The sequence below is a fragment of the Rousettus aegyptiacus genome, unplaced genomic scaffold (genome assembly GCF_014176215.1).
Source record: "Rousettus aegyptiacus isolate mRouAeg1 unplaced genomic scaffold, mRouAeg1.p scaffold_m13_p_10, whole genome shotgun sequence".
Lineage (NCBI taxonomy): Eukaryota > Metazoa > Chordata > Mammalia > Chiroptera > Pteropodidae > Rousettus > Rousettus aegyptiacus.
Window position 1 is genome coordinate 62,387,029 of NW_023416285.1, and position 20,767 is coordinate 62,407,795.

The 20,767-nt window shown below is 35.0% G+C and overlaps 1 protein-coding gene across 1 annotated transcript in view; it reads right to left on the minus strand.

Moving 5' to 3' along the window:
- POLR2B (RNA polymerase II subunit B) overlaps positions 1-20,767 on the minus strand; it is a 44,269-nt gene that overhangs the window by 5,966 nt on the left and 17,536 nt on the right. The window contains exons 8-18 of the mRNA XM_016158737.2: positions 19,825-20,021; positions 19,550-19,669; positions 18,570-18,756; positions 15,767-15,910; positions 15,386-15,525; positions 15,174-15,285; positions 11,548-11,702; positions 8,550-8,748; positions 8,076-8,244; positions 1,954-2,050; positions 888-982 (exon numbers count right to left, since the gene is read on the minus strand). Of these exons, the coding sequence (XP_016014223.1) occupies positions 888-982; positions 1,954-2,050; positions 8,076-8,244; positions 8,550-8,748; positions 11,548-11,702; positions 15,174-15,285; positions 15,386-15,525; positions 15,767-15,910; positions 18,570-18,756; positions 19,550-19,669; positions 19,825-20,021 (1,615 nt within the window). The remainder of the gene's footprint in view (positions 1-887; positions 983-1,953; positions 2,051-8,075; positions 8,245-8,549; positions 8,749-11,547; positions 11,703-15,173; positions 15,286-15,385; positions 15,526-15,766; positions 15,911-18,569; positions 18,757-19,549; positions 19,670-19,824; positions 20,022-20,767) is intronic.

Consider the following 20,767-nt stretch of genomic DNA (forward strand, 5'->3'; position numbering starts at 1 on the left):
ACCATATGTGTAGTAATAATTTAATGCCCTTATTCCAAATATTACAAACTATTCTGAACTCTGTAAAAAGCACTGGACTGAGCACTGGAAAATCAGATTCTCCATCTGCTAGGTGATTTTGGATAAGTGTGTTGCCATCTTCTGATCTCTAGATTACATCAAAAGGAATATCTATGCCCTCTACACATATCCTCCCACAGAACAGAAATTATGAATTTTATCTTAAGTAATCTTCATTCTGCTAGAACATTAATTCACTACTACATAGAACCATTCCATGAAATGGAGTAATAGGAAAATGCCTAGGAAAACAAAACACATTTTACTTAATGCAATACTAATAGAAGTCAAAACTGAAAAAGAGATACCCCATTTCCCTCGGACATTCCATCCATTCTACTGTATATGTTATTTTTAAGTGTGAAAATAACAACTAGAAAATAAGTTTGAGTATTTTAGAAGAGACGAAAAATGCTAGGCATCCTCTCATTTATTTGTTAAATGTATACAAATATTGTAATTAGACAAATATTGTGGTCTTACTACAATGTGAAGGGAGAAAGTTCCCATGTAAATACATAAACTGAGGGACAGGACACAGTACGAGTGAGAATGGAGCTGAGGTGTGTCCCATGAAACATGCGACTTCTGACTTCCAAATACCCTCCCCAGTACAGGATCTAGAGGATAGAACTTAAGAGCAACCACGCTCCTCGGTGCAAAGACTTGGCAAACACACGAATCTTCTTAAATATGAGCTCTAAGAATGACATAAAAACACACTCCCATATGTCAAAAAATAAAGCGGGGGACAAAACCCAGAAAACTTAATTAGGAAAACCATGGTAACTTAACTTTGAATTCCATCCTTTAAATGTATCACTTACCCTGGCATGTTTCACGAGTAGGCTTCTCAAAAACTTCTTCTTGATCAAATCCTTTTTTAGACTCCTGTTCTTTGTATGAGCGATAGAAAACAGACCTAAAAACACAAGGTGTCTTAAGGTAACTTCTATTTTCCCATAATAATAGGGTATAGAACATCCCAATAATTTTTACTTGACATTTGCAAAACAAACCATGAACCTAGGATAAGAGTTAACTGCATTAAGGTCAGTTAAGTCATAAATGCTACTGCATGGGCCACACATGTAGCATTTCAGTCATACCCTTAACACAGCTGGACTTGATGTGAGAATAGGGAGGACCTAAGGTCACTAAGTCCAACCTCCTACTCCAAGAATCCCTTCCATAATTACCCTCAGAGATGGTCATCGGGATCTGCTCCAATATTACAAGTCTATGATACTAAGATATAATGTCCACCCTCTGGTCCTAGTTTTTTTCTGAAACTACACAGGGAAAAAAAAAAATCCATCCTCTCTTCTAAATTCCCAGTTTTTTAACCAATCTTCATTATGCCATGGATTTGAAATTGTCAATAAAATATGCAAATTGAGCATAAAAATAAAGACTGAAAACACTAATTTTAATAATATGCATATGTCCTAAGATTACATATTTATTTTTATTTCTTCTTTAGACATTTCTATGTAATCTAAATGTAAATGTGTATTTGCTTACAAATAAAAGGGGCTCAAAGCATTAGTATCTAGAAACCTTAGGATCCAGGAAGCAGTGCCCCCGGTTATTCATGACAATTGACCAGGCCTTCCGTTTTCTGGAGAATGGCACTGGCCTCACGGCACTGAACTCCATACAGGCATCCACACAACAGCATGTGTCTGCCAGCTTCATAAATGGAGGCAAAAGATTAACTATCTTAACAAAAATAAATTTATCTACTGTAAGATCAAAATTTCTTCCAGTCTGACCTTCAAAACTACCAGAAATCTAGACACATAGAAGTCAACCTAAATTTAAAGAAATTTGCCCAACTGAAATATTAACATTTCCAGTGTATCTATGTTTTGACTTTTATAAATAGCTGACCTGAAAAAGCCTCGATCGACAGCTGAACGATTCATGATAACAGAGTCTTCCTGATTATATCCAGTGTATGATGCAATGGCCACAATTGAGTTGATACCTGTGGTGCAGTAAAGAGCATATATTAAAGTATCATCTGAGAAACAAAGAAAAATCACCGTTCTTTTAAATCAATTTTATTTCACCACATTTGCCAAAGATGTTTTCACCATGGTAATTGTCAAAGTCTATTCCTGGAACAGCAATCTGTGAGGCAACTACTCTGATGCCTTAACATTGAATACAAGCAAATCCTAACAGCAGTCATTCCCAATGCATCCTTTCTCATAATCAGTGAATATACATACAAGTTACCTCAGATTTATAAAGTACCTCCCCACACCAAGTTTCATGATTCTCACAGCAATCCTGTGCCATGAACAAGGTAAGTATTATTCTATTATTCTTCTCATTATCAGAAAGAGTTAATAACTTATCCATGATCCCAAAGTTAAAAAGCAACAGGCTGATTTCTAGTCCTAGGTATGGACCTGGTACTTACTACCTCTTCCCAGCCCTGCTCTGCTCTTAGGTCCTTTTCCCTATGCCACTGAAAAAGAGACATTATCTTCCCTACCACAATCATATTCTTAGTTGCTCCTGCCAAAACTACTTTTTGTGAGACTTATTTACACACACACACACACACACACACACACACACTCAGGAAAAAAAGTTGAAAACACACTACATTACAATATAAGAAATGACTACTGAATGTGAGTGTGGTTTCAATGAACATAATTCACATATATGTGAATCATCAGATTTTCCAAAAATTAAATACACTCAACTCTAAAGCCACAGTTAATATATATCTTGATTTAAATATTTCAAATGTGGGGTAGAAACTATGACTACAGAATATAAGGGAACCAAAACCTGAATGGATAAATGTTTTGGTTATTTGAATTCTGCACAGTTTATATTTGCTTCCTTAGAGTTAAACTCATTTTTCAACAAACAACCCATCGTTCATGAAAAGATACATCATTCATTTACTCCTTTAAGTGTACAGCATGGATGTAACAGTTTAAATAAGTGGAGTGCAGGTAAGGGGTGGCAGTGGTTCTGTTCAGGGTCTGGGACACTGAAGACACCGTCCTCCAGGTCTCTAATTTGCACTAATTCCCAGCCCAAAGTATGGATGGATTCGAAGAGATTCGTGCAAGGGCAGGCCCTCCTCCTTGACAACCGTATTTGCTCCTTAAAAATGCTGGCTGCTGGGCCATAGAAAGCTTTCCATCAGCTATTTTAAACACACTGGCCCAAGGTAGCTGATTCCAGAGTTTGTTTTTAACATAAGTTCATTCATAACATTTTAAGAAGTAAATTCATCCAAAAGCTTAGATTTCAAACTTTTCTTGAAAAATCAGACCTGGCATCACAACCACAGCTGAACCTGAGTAGAGGTAAACCCAACAGAAAGGCAAACCTCTCTCCATTCACCAACTACTCACCAATCTGGCCTAACCCTATAGAAATCTGAGATTACAAGCCCCGTTTACTATATAACACTAAACACCTATGCTAAATAAAACCATGACTGCTCTTGAAGGAAGAAGAATCACAGAAACAAGAGGGTATGTGTTCTTCTATGTACCCTGATGGGTCAATGTTATTTATAATAGGTCCAGAAAAAGTTAAAATGCTCTGCCTGGGGAGGAAGGAGAGTGTGAAATTCTTCAAGGGAAGGGCAGTGTCAGGGAAGACAAGCCCTCCCTTCCTTCCCTCCTGGGAAGGGCCAGAGATAAAGCCCCCAGGAGCAGGCAGCCAAGAAAGGTCTTCAGAGATCAGAAAAGTCAAATAGTCACTCCTCAGGTATACAATGAAAACTCCTCTTGAAAGCCAAGAGTTCCTCTAAGAACTATTTCGCAACATCCACATAGTGCAGATTCTTTGGAGAAGCTAGAAAATTGTTTCACATGTAGTCAAGCCATGTAATGCAGAGAAAGTTCATAAAGACACAGGACCCTGAAGATAAGGGAGACCTGAAAGAATCAAGAATTTGCAGAAATCTCAGGGTCTTGGGAAATGCAATGTGATCCTATTACTGGGGAAATCAGTGGTAGGACATATGTGATACCTGTAAAACATGAAACAGGCAAGACGTCCCCAGCACATCCTCAGGTGTCCACGGAGCACCACCTATGCCCACCGCCACCCCACCCCCACCTTCTCAGCTTACAGGTGCTCAGCTGTCTTGGTCTTTGTGAGGCTTTTCCTGCCTCTTGTGTGACAATACCTGGACTGCCCACATATGCCACATCTACTACAGCCCAGGAGGCAACATCCTCAAACCTACAACCTTTATCCAAGGTATCTAGGAACATATGAAAGACCAGCTAAATTTAGCTAACAACAGTAAACTTCTGAATTATGTTTCCAGTATTTTTTTCTTAGCTTTAAAGTCCCAAATCAAGAAACAATGGGGTGAAGAGGAAAGAGCATAAGAATAGGACATGGGGGACGAGGCCTACGTCTGGTCAAAATGGAAAAAAATACGTAAAAGTTTAAATTCTGGATCTATCTATCTATCTATCTACCTATCTATCTATCTTAAGTAGCACAACTGTAGGCAAATAACCTCTCCGATCCCATCTTAACACTTGTAAAATAGAGATGATACAACCACCACTATACTAATCCACTAACATTTATTCCTTTCTTACTAACTGCTAGGCAACTAAGCCCTGAGTTTTAAATGAATTTAACCACGTAATCATCACAAAAGCTGTATGAAGGAGGTACTATTATTATTCTCATTTTGCAGGCAAAGAAATATCATAAAGCTTTTATGATGCTGGTCTTTTCGTACGTGTAAAAGTACCTTGGATAATGTTTCACACAAATTGAATGCTCAATAAATATTAGTTTATTGTTAAATATTAGTTTAAAAATTCGTTTATTGTAAATATTGTTAAAATCTGTCAGCTCGAGGACCATAAACATGTGAAATCTAGGATTACAGCCCACCTATCGGCCAGGTTCAAACCCTTACTGCCACTTTGTCCTCACCCACTTCAAGCTTTGGCTCAACACCAAGGAGGCTCTAAGTCCCAACCCAGTCAAGGCAAACTTTTGACAAAAGGCTCTTTGCTCCCAGATGTCAATCAAGGTAACAGAAACAGGGATGATACTAATCAAAAAGAAATTCCCTAAGATAAACTGATTAGCCCCTTTCCCTTGGTCAGGGCTCAGAACTCAGCCAATGAAGCTGGCATGTTAGTCAGGACCAGGGCCAATAATTCAGCCACAACGGTGTGGAGATTAGTTGCATCAATTGAGCAAAGAAATAAATAAATTGAAGACAATAGGAGCCAGATTTCTCGTTATCAGAGAGTAGAATTCTAAAATAAACACTATGGTGTTGGATTAGGCTGGGAAATACTCGTGTAAACTCATGGTTCTTTAGTATATAGAGATATAAACATAGATAAAGGGGTGTGTATGGTATATACATATTATTTCCCTAGGTCTGTCAACTGATTGGGCCTAGATGACATTCTAATAGCAAAGAGCATACCGAGCACTCAGATGTTACACCCTTCACGAAAAGGCAAAATGAATGAATCCAGATTTAGAGGAAGAAAAGCAGAAGATGCGGCAAAATGTAAGGAAGTGCTTAAAGAATAATGAAGATCTATCAGGAATCATCTTGAAGATGCCCCCACTGGAAAATCTGGAACAATTTCAGCATCCAATTGGAAAAAAATGGTGGAATTAAAAAATCACCATTTGGTAACCATCGTCATGGTAAACTTTAAATAGCTGAACATTTGAAAAGGACATTTACATTGTCTCAGAGTATCTCCTCACAAAAGACTTATTACTAATATGTACAAAATATTTATAATCAACAAAAAGTAGAGAACCTGACAGACAGCATCTTAATCACATGATAAAAGTTAAAATCATTAATAATGGGGCAATTAGAAAGCATGTGCCTCCTGATATGATAAACTGAGAATATAGCATCACTTCTATGCTAGTCCTGCCAAAACTTCATAACCTGAATATAATCATGGAAAAAACAAAAATGTTGTTTGCAACACAACGTACAAAGCAACTTGCTTGGACTGTTCAAAAACATCAAAGTCATGAGAGATAGGAAAGACTAAGGAATGGTTCCAGATTAAGGAGACTAAGGAGATAAACAAAGAAATGCAACATATGGTCCTAATTAGATCCTAGACCCAAAAAGGACATTATGAGGTTGACAGGCAAAATTTGATTTGGGGACTTCTGACTAAGATGGTTATCAATGTTAACCTACTGATTTTGTTGACTATACTGTAGAGAATGTCCTTGTTTTTAGGAAACAGACACTGAAGAATTAAATAGTGATGCGGCTTCATGTCTGCAACTTACTCTCAAATGGTTCAAGAAAAGAGAGGGAAATAAGGCAAATGTGGTAAAATGTGAACTAGGAAATCTGGATGAAGAGTATACAGTTCTTTGTACTAGTCTTACAACTTTTCTATAAGTTTGAAATTATCTCAAAATAAGTTTTTTAAATAACATGATTAAGGCTTGAAACAGTAACAAAACTGAAAGACACGTAGTCCCTACCAGCCATGCCCTCACCACTGCTTATCAGTACCAAAGGAACATTTGTTTCAAATCCAATTCTTTAGTTATATTTCTTTCTTTTTTTTTAGTGATAAACAAACCATTATCTAAATGTTGAAGAAAACAGCACTGCAAGCATAGCCCAAGGATATGAGCATACCGTAGACAACCAAACAGATTGTTTTTCTAGACAAGAGTAATCCCTTGTGCAGGACTCTGAAAACAGGTCACTCTAACCTGTGACAGTGTGCTACAATGTTAGATCCCTATTCTAGTTATTAATTTACAGTCACTACTTACAAGGCGACCTTTACCAAATAATGTTACCCACAAAGCCAAAATTCTATTAATAAGACAATTATACCAAAGAACTATGCTGTCTCCTCTAATATTCAACACTCTTGTACCCTTCAGACTTCTCTGAGCCATTTTACCTATTGTCCAGGTTTCTTAAGAATCTCCTCCTATAAACTCCCAATTCTCCTTATCAGTTACGTTTCAAATCCTCTCTCGATCTCCTTTCCCGATCTCCTTTCCCGGTGCCTAAAGTTTTGTCTCTAGATTTATTCTCACTCTGTAATCTGTAATTAGTATTGGTAGGTCAAAACCTTCACAGTTCTAGATGTGACCTTTCAAAACACATGTGCAACTCACAATTGGAAGATCATTTCTTAGATGTTCTGGCAGCAACTCAAAATCAACATGTCAAAAACTGAATTTATCTTACCTCTAAAACCTCTTTCTTCTTTAAATGTGTTCCCAATTCTATCAATAGTACCTCTCTCTCCTTGATCACCCACACCAGGAACACCAACAATATTTCCAATCCCTTTCTTCCCTCTCTTCCACAACTGATCAATCAAGTCCTAGCAAGTGTATTCCAATAGATATCTCACCCGTTACTTTTTCATTTTAGAATCATTTCTAAGATCACTGCAAAAACCTCTAAACTATCTCCTCACTAATACCGTATCAGACTCTAATCTACCCCTTACATAACTACCAGCATAATATTCCTAAAATAAATTTCTAACTGTATTACCTTCTTGCTCAAACAGGCTGAACGGTCTTCATTCTCAACTGAAATTCAACCTGCTTTCTTCCACACTGAGACCAAGCTTTACTTCCATGCATTTCCACACCACCCCTACCAAATTGAGATGATTACTGACTGTTCCTATATCTCATGCATCTAGGCCCTTGCTCAAACTATCTCTCAAATTCGAATATCGTTTCAATTAACTTTAGTCTAAAATTCTAAGTCCACCATGAAACTAGCTGTAGACTTCTAATAAGAACAAATCATTTGCTTCGTTCTGTGCTTCTGAAGAAACCTGTTTCCATCATAACACTTTCCACATATCTACCTTTTTGTGTTCATGTTTCCCACCACATTATAAATTCCATGAGAATAGGCACTGTGTCATATGCATTTTATTAGCCTTCCCAAGCACCCAGAAAAGTACCTTAAGAATAGCAGTATCTTAAAAAATGCAAAACAAAATTGAACATACCTGCTGGTAGCTCTCTAAATCGTAGATATTCCATAGACCGTGTAGTGACAAGTGGTTTTTGAGGATAATAGAGAACATGGGCCAATGTATCCATACGAACATGGAAGTTGGTGATATAAACTCCCATAGCCTGCTTACCCATAGCAGACTGGTATGTGTTTCTAGGGGACTAAAGGTAGAAATAAAAAGCAGTAAAAATTTAATTATTTCTAAAGGAATAGACTACAGAGTACTACATGATTCAAAAATATGGTTGGTAAAGTTTTTTTCTAAAAGATAAGTGACAACATTTAGAATAATCGATTATGGCTCCTAACAGTGAAACACAAGAATAAGCATATTAAATGTTGACTCTGCAGAATTTCATAGTCTTTTCATTAAAAGGCTTTTCTTTAAAACCTATAGATTAATCTCTAATTTTTATTCTACTTCCCTCAATTCCTCACAAATCCGAAATTACAAACAGCTACCAACCTGGTTATGATCAGGAAAGGGAATAATAGATGCACAGACACCAAGAATCATTGAAGGATGAATCTCGCAGTGTGTATACGTGGAACAATAAGCTACTTCCTTCTCCTGTAAATCATCTGGAGTCATTGCAAGCATCACTGTTTCTTCTTCTAGAGTATCGATATATTCCACTACCCCACTGGCCACAAGATCCTGCCAACTAAAAAAGAATAATTCACATAATTTCCTCATTTCCTGAGCTATTTTAACTAGGCATGCCACTTAAAGAGTATTCCTATCTCTATATGTACTGAAATAGAGTTCCAAAATACGCATTATTATTAACAGTGAAAAAAAGCAAGTTGCCAAACATTATTATTAGTTTGGGTTTGTTCTAAAGAAACTACTTGTGTGGGGGAGGTGAGGGTAAGTATATAAATACATAGAATATGGTCTGGAGGAATACATTCCAAATTGTTAACAGTACTTGCTTTTGGAGAGGACAGTATGAATTAGGACCTTTAGGACCTTTTATATATTTATCTTATACCTATTACTTGAATTTTTGACAACTAAAATATATACATTCAAAAAATTATGTATACATAGTTTTAAAAAACTGGCATTTAAAATACACACACACACACACACATATTCATCCACCAAAAAACTGTTAGAACTGATCAATGAATTTAGTAAAGTAGCAGTTTACAAAATAAATGTTCAGAAGTCAGCTGCATTTTTATACACCAATAATGAAATTTCAGAAAGAGAAATTAAGAAAACAATCCCATTTACGATTATGTCGAAAACTATAAAATACCTGGGAATCAAATTAACCAAAAAGGCAGAAGACCTATTTTCAGAAAATTATAAGTCATTGAGAAGAGAAATTGAAGACAATACAAATAAACAGAAGCATATATCATGTTCATGGGTAGGAAGAATCAACATTGTTAAAATGGCCATACTACCCAAAGCAATCTATAGATTCACTGCAATCCCTATCAAAATACCAATGGCATTTTTCAGACAGCTAGAACAAACAATCCTAAAATTTATATGGAGCCATAAAAAACCCCAAATAGCCATGGCAATCTTGAGAAAGAAGTACAAAGTTAGAGGTATCACACTACTTATATCAAACTATACTATAAGGTTACAGTAATCAAAAAACAGCATGATACAATGATCAATGGAACAGAATAGAGAGCTGAGAAATAAATCCAAGCCTACACACTCATTTAATATATGACAAAGGAAGTAAGAATATACAATGTGGGGTAAAGACAGTCTTTTCAATAAATGATGTTAGGAAAATTGGACAGATGCATGCAAAAAAAAAAGAAGCTGGACCATCTTCTTACACTGTATACAAGAAGAATAGACTCGAAATGGATTGAAGACCTAAATGTAAGACCTGAAACCATAAAACTTCTAGAAGAACACACAGGCAGTACACTCTAATATTAATAACAGGAATTTCTTTTCAGATATATCTCCTTGGGCAAGGGAAACAAAATAAAAAATAAACAAATGGGACTCCATCAAACAAAAAAGTTTTGTACAGCAAAGGAAACCATCAACAAAACAAAAAGACACAACTGTTTGAGAGAAGATGTCTGCTAATAATACATCTGATATGGGGTTAATATCCAAAATATATAAGAACTTATACAACTCAACAACAATAACAAAATCCAAGTAAAAAATGGGCAGAAGATCTAAACAGATACTTCTACAAAGAGGGAATACAGATGGCTAATAGACATATGAAAAGATGCTCAAGGTCACTAACCATCAGAGAAATGCAAATTAAAACCACAATGAGATACCACTGGTCACCTGTCAGAATGGCTATCATCAATAAATCAAAGAACAAATGTTAGAGAGAATACAGGGAAAAGGGAAACCTCATACATTGTTGGTGAAATTGCAAATTGGTATAGCTGCTATGGAGAACAGTTTGGAGGTTTTTCAAAAAATTAAAAATGGATATACCTTTTGATCCAGCAACTGCACTTCTGGGTATTTATACGAAGAAAACCAAAACAATAATTCATAAAGATCTATGCACTCTAATATTCATGGCGGCACAATTTACAATAGTCAAGATATGAAAACAACCTAAATGCCTATCAACAAACGACTGGATAAAGACATTATGGTTCATATATACAATGGAATATTACTCAGCTATTAAAATAAATTAAATCCTACCATTTGCAATGACATGGATGGACCTAGAGGTTATTATGCTGAGTGAAGTAAGTCAGACAAAGAAAGATAAATACCATATGATTTCACTTATATGCACAATCTAAGGAACCAAAAGAACAAACTAATCAAAAACAGACTCACAAATATAGTGCACAATTTGGTGATGGACAGAAGGGAGGATGGTTGGTGGGCTGGAATAATAGGGTGAAGGGTTAAAGAAGTACAAATTAGTAGTTGATAATTGGTCACGGGGGTGGGAAGCACAGCAGAGGGAATGCAGTTAGCATTAATATGATGGCTAGGTGGAGGGCCAGGGGAAGAGTGAGCAATTGGGGGGACTGTTTTATGAACTATATAGATGTCTTAACCAATGTACTGTATACTTGAAACTATTGTAAATAAATTTTAAAAATAAAAATAAAAAAATAAAATATATACATTCATATATTACTAAAAATAAATTTTAAAGCAGACTCATCTTTTATTAACTTTATTATTTATGTTGTTGATATAATATGCTATACATTACTTATTAATACGAGACTTTAACATGTCACAAAAGACTTATGCTTACACAAAACCCTATTAAGTCCCTTATCTGATAACAAAAATTAAGAAAAACAAATGTCACTACTAATAAGTACAGAGTTTCTTTTTGGGGTAATGAAAATGTTCTGGAATTTTCATGGTTGCACAATCCTGTAAATATACTAAAAACCTCTGAACTGTATATTTTAAAATCATTAATTTTATGGTATGTGAAATTACATCTCAAAGTTTTCTCACCGCATGTACTTACCTATAGTTGTTATATTCTCTTTCTTTCAATTGATCAATATGTCTCTTCTTCAAAAGCAGCTTTTGTTTTTCCACAATCAGAAGTGGTCTACAAATACGGCCTGCATCCGTATAGATCCGAATCTCCCTCTCTCGAATATCTCTGATCATAGAAACCTACACATAAAAAAACAAAACAGTCTCATGAAATTTTATTTTCTCTGTATCATTAAGGCTTAGCTACAAATACAATAAAACTCCTAATAAATTTCTGGAGCACTCAATTATCAAATAAAACAGACAAATCTTAGTCTATCATAATTTAATATACTAAAACCTTAAGTATGATTTAAAATTTTATAAAGAATAAATACCTAACATTGATAATTATAGAGTTGAACAACAACATCTGGTAATAATGTCATCCAAGATAAACTAAAATGAAAATTTATTTTTGGCATCACAAACACTAGTAAATGACAATATTTTATTTTGCATTTTGATAATCATATATACTCACTCTGTAACCTTTCAATAACCAACTCTATAACACTCTGCCTTACTCATACTTCCCAGTATTAAGCCTGACTTCTCACACTCACCTAGCAGACAAATGGCTTACAGTCTAGCTGTCTAATATAGTGGTCACGAGTCACATGTCTCTAGCGTTGAAATGTTGCCATTCTGAACTGAGATATGCTATAAATATAAACTACACACTGGATTTCAAAGATTGTACCAGAAGAAAAAGAATGTAAAATTTCCATTAACAATGTTTATATTGATTATATGTTGAAATTCTAATTTTTTGGATGTAGCAGGTCAAATAAAATATATTAGCGAAACTATTTTAGTGTTTTTTACTTCGTTAATATGGCTACTAGAAAAAATTTTAATTGTGTACATATGTGCTCACATTATATTTCTAAATATAATGTGCTAAAAACCATATTCCTAGAAAATATCAAAAATATTTTGGGAAAATTTTCAATAACGAACATAATTATTAAAAGTTAAAAAGGAAATAAGAATTTCAAGTGAATTGTCTAGATCTAATATACAAAATGAATTGTCAATGAATTGGGAAATGGAAAAACATTGATTTTTTTTCTCCATAAAAGTACTTTTAAAAAGTAAAATCACATCTAGATACTTTTATTAAAGACTGAGTTTAAGAAAGAAAAAGATGTGGATTACTCAGTTAAAAAACAATCGCAAATTATAAAAGATTTATCAGAAATATCAAGTTCTCCAAAACTAAAGAATCAAAGCCAAGAAAAAAATTGTCCACATTCTTAGCCCATTTCCTATGCTCAAAAAACAATCTGAAGAGAAACACTGTATCTGTGAGCAAAAACACTATGAGTGGCATTTTCGAGTCCCAGAAAAAACAATGCTTTCAAATGCATTGCTTTGAAACCTTAGAGAATTCCTAACAAAACACAGCTTTATTAACTTAACGAGAGGACATAAATTGAACTGTCTTCTCAAAGTCCAAACAATATATTGTGTTCCAAAGGAAACAGATGTTCTTTAGCAGTCTAGACAGGACTATTGACAGGAAAGCCTAACATATCCAATAGAAGACTAAAGTTAGAATCCAGTAAAATGAGAACCTCTGGTTATCAGACAATATGAAAAAAAAGAAAAAGTACTACTGCAAAATATACACAATTCTTCCACTTAGAGGTTTTTAACATCACTTTCCAGTAAGAGATTAAAGTGCCTACTCCAAGGACACAGGCCCATTTATAATGTTCAACAAACACTCAATGCCTACTATATATATCAGGTACCATGTTCAATATAAAGTCATAGGACATGCTCCCTATCTCTGAGGAGTTAATCATGTAGTGAGCAAGGCAGGCAAACGAATCAATAGTTCTATATGGTATAAGCATTCTATGAAAAGTATTTAAGTAATTAAGCTATATATAGTCACGGAGATCTAAATAAAGGGGTCAGTGAACAGCCTGCAGGCAAAATCCACCCTCACCTGCTATCTGTTTGTAAACAAAGCTTTATTGGTTCACAGATTGCCTATGGCTGCTTTTCACTACAATAGTAGAGCTGAATACCCAATAGGCATTGTATGGTAAATAAAGCCTAAAATATTTAATATTCAGCCCTTTACAGAAAATGTTTGCCAACTTCTGACTTAAATTAAACTAGGGAATCAGGTAAGGTATCCTGAAAAAGATGAGAGTATTTTTGCAGAATAAGAAAGATTTACCTGAAAAAAACAAGCGCACCTTTTGAAGAGGAATTTTCATTCAAAAGGCTAATCAGCTCTTTATTCGCTTCTGTAGATACTCTTGCTGCATACCCTGCATTCGAAATTAACTAAAGACTCATCTTCCCTTTTGCTTGTTCTGTCCAAGTAACAAATGTAACTGCCAGTACCCCCTAGCAAGTCTGCACTTTGTAACTGCCTGAACCCCATAGCAAGTCCCCAGCTTTGTAACCACCTGAGGACAAATTAACCAATCAGCCTAAACCAAATAAGCTCTATATAAGCAAAGGTACAACTGAGTTTCCCTGCCCAGATCTTCAGAGCACTAGCTCCTCTGGGGCTGCGGGTGTACTAAACAAAACCTGAGTTCTCCAACTCTCCAGAGTGCTGCTTGGTTCTTTGCAACATTTCTGCAACATCTTCTCCCTACTGCCTATTTTTGAGGAGGTTTAGGGGACAAAGAGAATATTCTGGATTGAAAGAATGTGCCCACAGAAAAGAGGCCTAAAACAGCATAAAGAATTTAACTTTAGCCTTAGAGAACACCGAAAAGCTGAAGAAGGCTCTCAGCAGAAAAACATGGCATTAACAAACTTCGTAATCATAAAAAAATGCAGCCAATTTTGGTTCTTAGGTTTTCTCTTAGCCCTGCCTGTTCTCATGTGAAACATGCTTTCTGCCTTCAAGCTGTGAATATATCAGGATAAAAATCCAGGGTCTGCCTGCTAAAGGAAGCCCTGGAGCAACCAAACTCTCTCCTCTGCTTTGCTAGGTAGTAAGGAGGCTGGCTACTGACTTAAGTGTATTACAGTTTCTCTCCAAATCCATTTTCTCCTAGGCAGACCACAATGGTAGATATAGGGAAATCAATGTCTGAGCCACATAGCTAAATACGGTACACTAAAAGAAAAAGCTTTATATTTAAAAGTAATAACTTGTATACTATATTAACATATACTATATTTTAATGATTAAAAAAATAAATCTATCCTTAACCCAAAGCATTTCAATATCCACCAAAATATACTAGAATCTACTAGAGGTGTTATCGCATTTTATGAATGAAGCTCTGGATTCAAACAAGGATCGGAGATGATTATTCCCTTTATAAAAGCATTGTTTTCAGCTTTACAAAAGATCCTCAAAAGAATTTCTTTTACTTTAAAATATAATTTGAGTTCTAAATAAAATCTCATAAATTACATGTCAAAATTTTAGACATACAGCTCTAAAGCATTAAAGCATGTAATACCTTATATTAACCGAATTTAGTTCAAAACATCACATAGACTTTTGACAACATACTTTACAATTTAAAAGAAACCAGTTAAGAAAAGATGCCAACGCAAAGATAACTTTTAGCCTCATTCCTTGTTTAGAAATCCCACAGATCATGCCCTTAGTTAAACTCTTACTTCAGACACAATGATGTCCATCTGACGCCTCAATTTCCTTAGAGTGTTCATAAGCTGTTCCGGATCTTTATGTATTCCAACCCAGCATCCATTAACAAAAATCTTGGTTGCACTAAAATAAAAAACCAAAAGCATGCTGCACTTAGTAACGATATACTAAGCTATACCCAAAGATTAACAACAGCTTATAAAAAAGTTGCATCTATACACACTCAGCTATAGCTGCAGGAGAAATTTCTTCTAAATTTTCCATACTCCATTCTTCTAAAAATTCCAAAATTGGAGAAGGTTGAGATCCAACTGAAATATATGCCATCAGGGCTAAATTCTTCACAAGTCCTACAGCATGGCCCTTGGAATAATAAACAAAGTATTATTCATACTGATTTATTTAACATGCCTACCAAAATTCTTTTCCAAAAACATTTTTTCAATTGGATTTCAGGACTTACCCGTACTGTATAAGAAAAAGATTACAAATAACACCTTGTTTTAAACACAATGCATAAATAAAAACTCACCTCTGAAAGTAATTATACCCTACATAATTACTGGCAAACTTTTTCTACTGAACATAAATTCTAAGGCATTACCTCTGGGGTCTCAGCAGGACACACCATTCCCCACAATGTATTATGCAATTGTCTTGGTTTTGCTAGCTTGCCATCTCTACCAATAGGAGAATTTAAACGACGCAGGTGAGAAAGAGTAGATGCAAAAGTCAGGCGGTTTAATACCTAGAAAACAATGGCAAATCTTTCAAGTTTAGGCATTTCTGTTACACAATTTTTGGCAACTACTAGAATGAGGCAAAATCATTATTTTTACACATAATTCTGGAAGTGTCAAATTGTCCCGATCCCTCCTTACTGTCCTTTCCCTGGATAATCCCATAACTTCCATAACTTAACTGACCTATATAACAGGGGTGGTGAATACATGATATATAGTTCTAATAAACCACATAAATGTTTTCTTCATGGTCTGTCTCCAAACACTAGGATGTTAGTTCCATACACCAGGCACTCGATAAGTGTTAAATGCTACCGACTCACATTTCTTTGACCACAGCAGACATCACTAATCCATCCCAGTACTTTTTCTAGGCTGAGGTCTCTGAAACCAACAAGGAGATTCAATACTGATAAAATATTAAGCAAGATAATACTTAAAAGGCAATATTTAGAGGGATATAAAGCAAGCAACACAAGCTCAAAATCTAATAACAAATCACCATCCTCCCCAGCGCTATGACAATCCAAACCTCTGTCCTCTTCCTGTCTCCTGTCATGGTTTAATGGCATCATCCTTCTAGAACCTCCCAATCCAGAAATCTCAAATTTGTTTCTGCCTCAGATTTCCTCCTTTCATACATCAATAAACATATCTTGTCAATTCCATTTCCAAATTTTCTCAAAAATCCCGCCCCCCCATTTCTGATCTCACAGCAGTTCACCAGCCTCCTACCTCTTACCTATAATATTGTCATCACCTCCTAAGTCCCTGCAATGTTTCCTTCAATCTACCCTCCTTAGATACCAGTATTAAAACATAGATATGTTCACATCACTGACCCATTAAAAAAATTTTTAAAAGGTCTGCACCAAATACGAAGGAGCATGACATTAAAGTTCTTCTCAGTGAAGTCCCAAACAACTTTCACCTATCAGCCTCCCAAACTCTTGAACTCCATCAACGCTGCCAAACACCTCTTCACTCCGACACCCTTGACTATGCTATTGCCACAGAATGGAATGCACCTCCCATTCTGCTCTGCCTAGTAAAATGTTACCATCTCTATAAAAGCCATGTGACCCACCTCTAGGAAAAACTGTTCTATTTTCTGTACTCTATGGAGTTTACCATCATTCAACTAATCAATTATAAAGTTTTACAAAACTTACTTCCTAAATATTTTCAAATATGACTCCATTCTCCATCTCCACAAAACTGCTCTAGTCCTGGACCTTATTATTTCTCATTTGGCCTGTTGCAACCATCTTCCTGCCACCAACTTTACCCTTCTCAAATCTTTTCTCCACACTACCAATTACTACAAATCTACCTAAAAAATAAAAATAAATGTCACTCCTCTCTATGAGGTATATTCTCAGCTCCCCTCTCCAACCACATCTTCCTAACCCTCCCATGCTGATTTAAAAACTCTTGACTGCTCTAGCTCCTCCCACACCCACACACACTCTTTCCTCCCTCCCTTTGTTCAGGATGTCAAGGAATGTTCCCCAGTTTTCCTATGAGCCACTGATTCTAAACTCCTCCCAGGCTTGGACTATTTCCCAATCACTCTGCAAGATTCAGTTCAGGTGTTATCCCCTAAAGTTCTAAAGAAGACTTCTTTTCACCCTCTCAGGCTATGCTAAATGCCTTACTCTCACATTCCTATTTAGCATTTGTACATTACCTATCATTATAATACTATTATCGTGTTATAACTATCTGTTTACACCTATGTATGAGTACAGACTAAACTACCTAAACTCTGGGATCCTGTTTTATTCATCTTTGTATCCCCAATGTGTGGCAGAGTACCTGGCACATTTTAAGTCCTAATAGCCATTCACTGAACTGAATAGTCAACATGACATTTACCATAATGCAGCTCATAGCATAGTGAGCTGTATATGGGTCAAACTGTTTCCTCTGATAGATGGTGAGCTCTTTGAGGGCTGGAATAGTATCTCATCCATGTTTGTGAATCCAGCATCGCAAAAACAAAGTATACTCAGTAACTCCTTACTATATTAAAAGGAACTAGAAATTTATCTTTGCTATCAGCAGTCTCCCAGAATTTCAGAGCTTCTGGATTTCTAGGAATCAGAATCTTGAAGTTGGTGTCTGAATGCTGAAACAATCAGGTGATATGCGTATACGTTATTTTTTTTTAAAGCAAAAAATTCCATAAAGCTAGACATGTACATTATAGATTTTCAATCATATGAAAAATAGAAAAAATTAAAAAATTAAAATGCCTAATGAGACAGTCCCCTTTTATTCCATCTGAGAGTAGCCACTACAATCACGGTACATATAACAAGGCAACATAGAAAAATCAATCTTAGAAGTACTAAATTTTGCAATAAAGAAGGGGATGCACACTTATCTCTGGGTCAGCTTCTAATATGGAACTTTTCGGGCATGAAAATTCAGCAGCTACTCTAATTTATTAACTACCTTGATGCAAAACAAAATCTTAGGTCACTCTTAGTAATGCAAATAGCTAAGAAAAATTTCATTTTCATAATTCAAAAGCCCCCAGTATTTTTACATCTGACCAAGGGGGGAAAAACAGTAAAATAATTTACATTCAATAAATGAAAGTGTATTAGTTCCATAACATTTTCCTATTGAGCCTGTAGTCATGGTCAACATCCTTACCTGAGATACTCCAGCTCTGGCTTGATGAGCTTTTTTTTGGTCACCCCAGTTTCCAGTAGCTAAAGAATATTTTAGGCCATCAGATATAATCTTTGTTTTAATTGCCAACTCCAAGTTAAAATCCTTTCCTCGATCAATAAACTTCTGGGCATAGATCCGCACTTCTTTAAGCAAATTCTTAAACATGCTGCCAAATAAAATGATATCCTTTTAAACATGTAAAGGTCTACAGTACGCATTTTCAACAGGAACATTACTGACAAGAGGGAGAAAAGTGGTTGGAGTAGAGGGAGTGAGGTGTTATCATTCTTTATGTATAAAAGCACAGATGTACATTGAGTACAGAAACATAAATGAGGTGAGCAATCAAAGAAAAAAAATGTCAAAAGAGACTTCTTTACTGGAGTGATAACAAAAAGTTTTAAAACACTAATCTACAATATACCAAATAACCAAACATGTATAAAACATTGCTAATGTTATTTTTATTAACTTGTCTACATTTTATTTTTAAAAATAACTTTTCTACGAAAGTATATGTTCATTATAGAAAATATAGAAAATTAAAAAAAACATGTCGAGAATAAAATAAAAATCACATGTAACCCCAATATTGTGAGATAACCACTACTGATATTTTGATAGATTTCCTCTAGCTTTTGTGTTTTTATAAAATGTAAAAGCAGGACTTATAAAATTTTCAATACTGCTATTAGAAGTATTAAGGCAATAATTCAGCTTTCTCAAATGCCTTATAAAGCTAAAAGAATAAAAAAATGTAAACAAGGACTATAATAAATTATCAAACTTGAAGTCCTCAGACATGAAACAGACCTAAATTTGGGCAAGTAACAAAGAGAATATAACTAACTTTACATGTACCCAATATGGATGTCAAGTCAGTTTAGCATTTCCATGTACAATGACCAATCTAAAGTGAAATATCTCTACTTTAACAACATGATTCTGTAATTCCTTACCCTCTAAATAAGAATGCAAGTAATGGCCCAGCAAGATCCAATCTTTTGTTTCCATAGTGATCTCTGTCATCTAATTCTCTTCTACCCAAAGCTGCTAGAAGCAACCTATGAACCATGTACCTTAAAAATAAAAGATATGAAAAAGAAAACACATGCTTTTAGCTTTTAAAAACATTAATATTAAAAACATCATTTTTTACATTTTCAGCTCTAAGAAGAACTTTATTTCAAGTATACAGTTTGCAAAGAACTCAAATCCATGAAATTTAACATACCCCAAGAAATAAGCTTTTTTTGTCTCACAAAAATCACTAACGCCAACATGAGGGAGCATTTCCTTTTGTAAGACTTCTTTTGCATATTTAATTCTTTTCTCTTTAGTGACACCAGGCTTTGCCCCTCTTGAGCCAATGAAATTTAGTGCAACATTCTGTTCTTGGATGACAAAAGCTTCATCGAGAGAAGGCTTAACCTATCAGATAATTTAAATAAAAGTTATTTTCGAATTTGTATGTTATCTTAAAAATGAGTCAATTTATAAAATGTTAAATAACCCTATGAACCAAATCTATTATGCAAATATTTTTAGAAAATTAGGGAAGCAAAAAATCTTAGAACTTGAAGATACTTTAGAGATCTAGAAATCTGACAAAATCTACCACCATTAGCACAATTATACTTTCTAGAAAGACACAAATAATTCCATTATAAAAAGTCTTTTTTTGTTTTAATAAACAACGGCAAAACAAAGTTCTTTCCAAATATCTATAATCAATTTAGAATTTAGTAGTTGGATTAAAATTTACTAAGCTACAAATGAACAAATGTGCCATATTGTTTTCAGCCTTGGTTTAAGAAGTTTATATCCTATAAATAAAACTACCGGTTTTTTATAAAGAATATTTTAAAGGCACACTGTTATAATCTCTAAGTTTTACTCCAGTTCTAATATTCTAAAGTTCCAATTTTTCACAATAATGAGCATGAGAAATGAAGGGTAACATTTAGTTGACTCTGGCCCCTGTAGATATACTTAAAATCCTACCCCATATACTGACACACATTTCCTGTCTTTGACTTCCTATGCCTATCAGTAATCCACAAGTTTAAACATGCAAATTCTAATCATGGATCCAAAGATCAGAATAACATGTAAACCAGTCAAAATGAGGCCATGGTATGGTAAACAAACATGAACTCTTTCAAGGAAATTGTCAT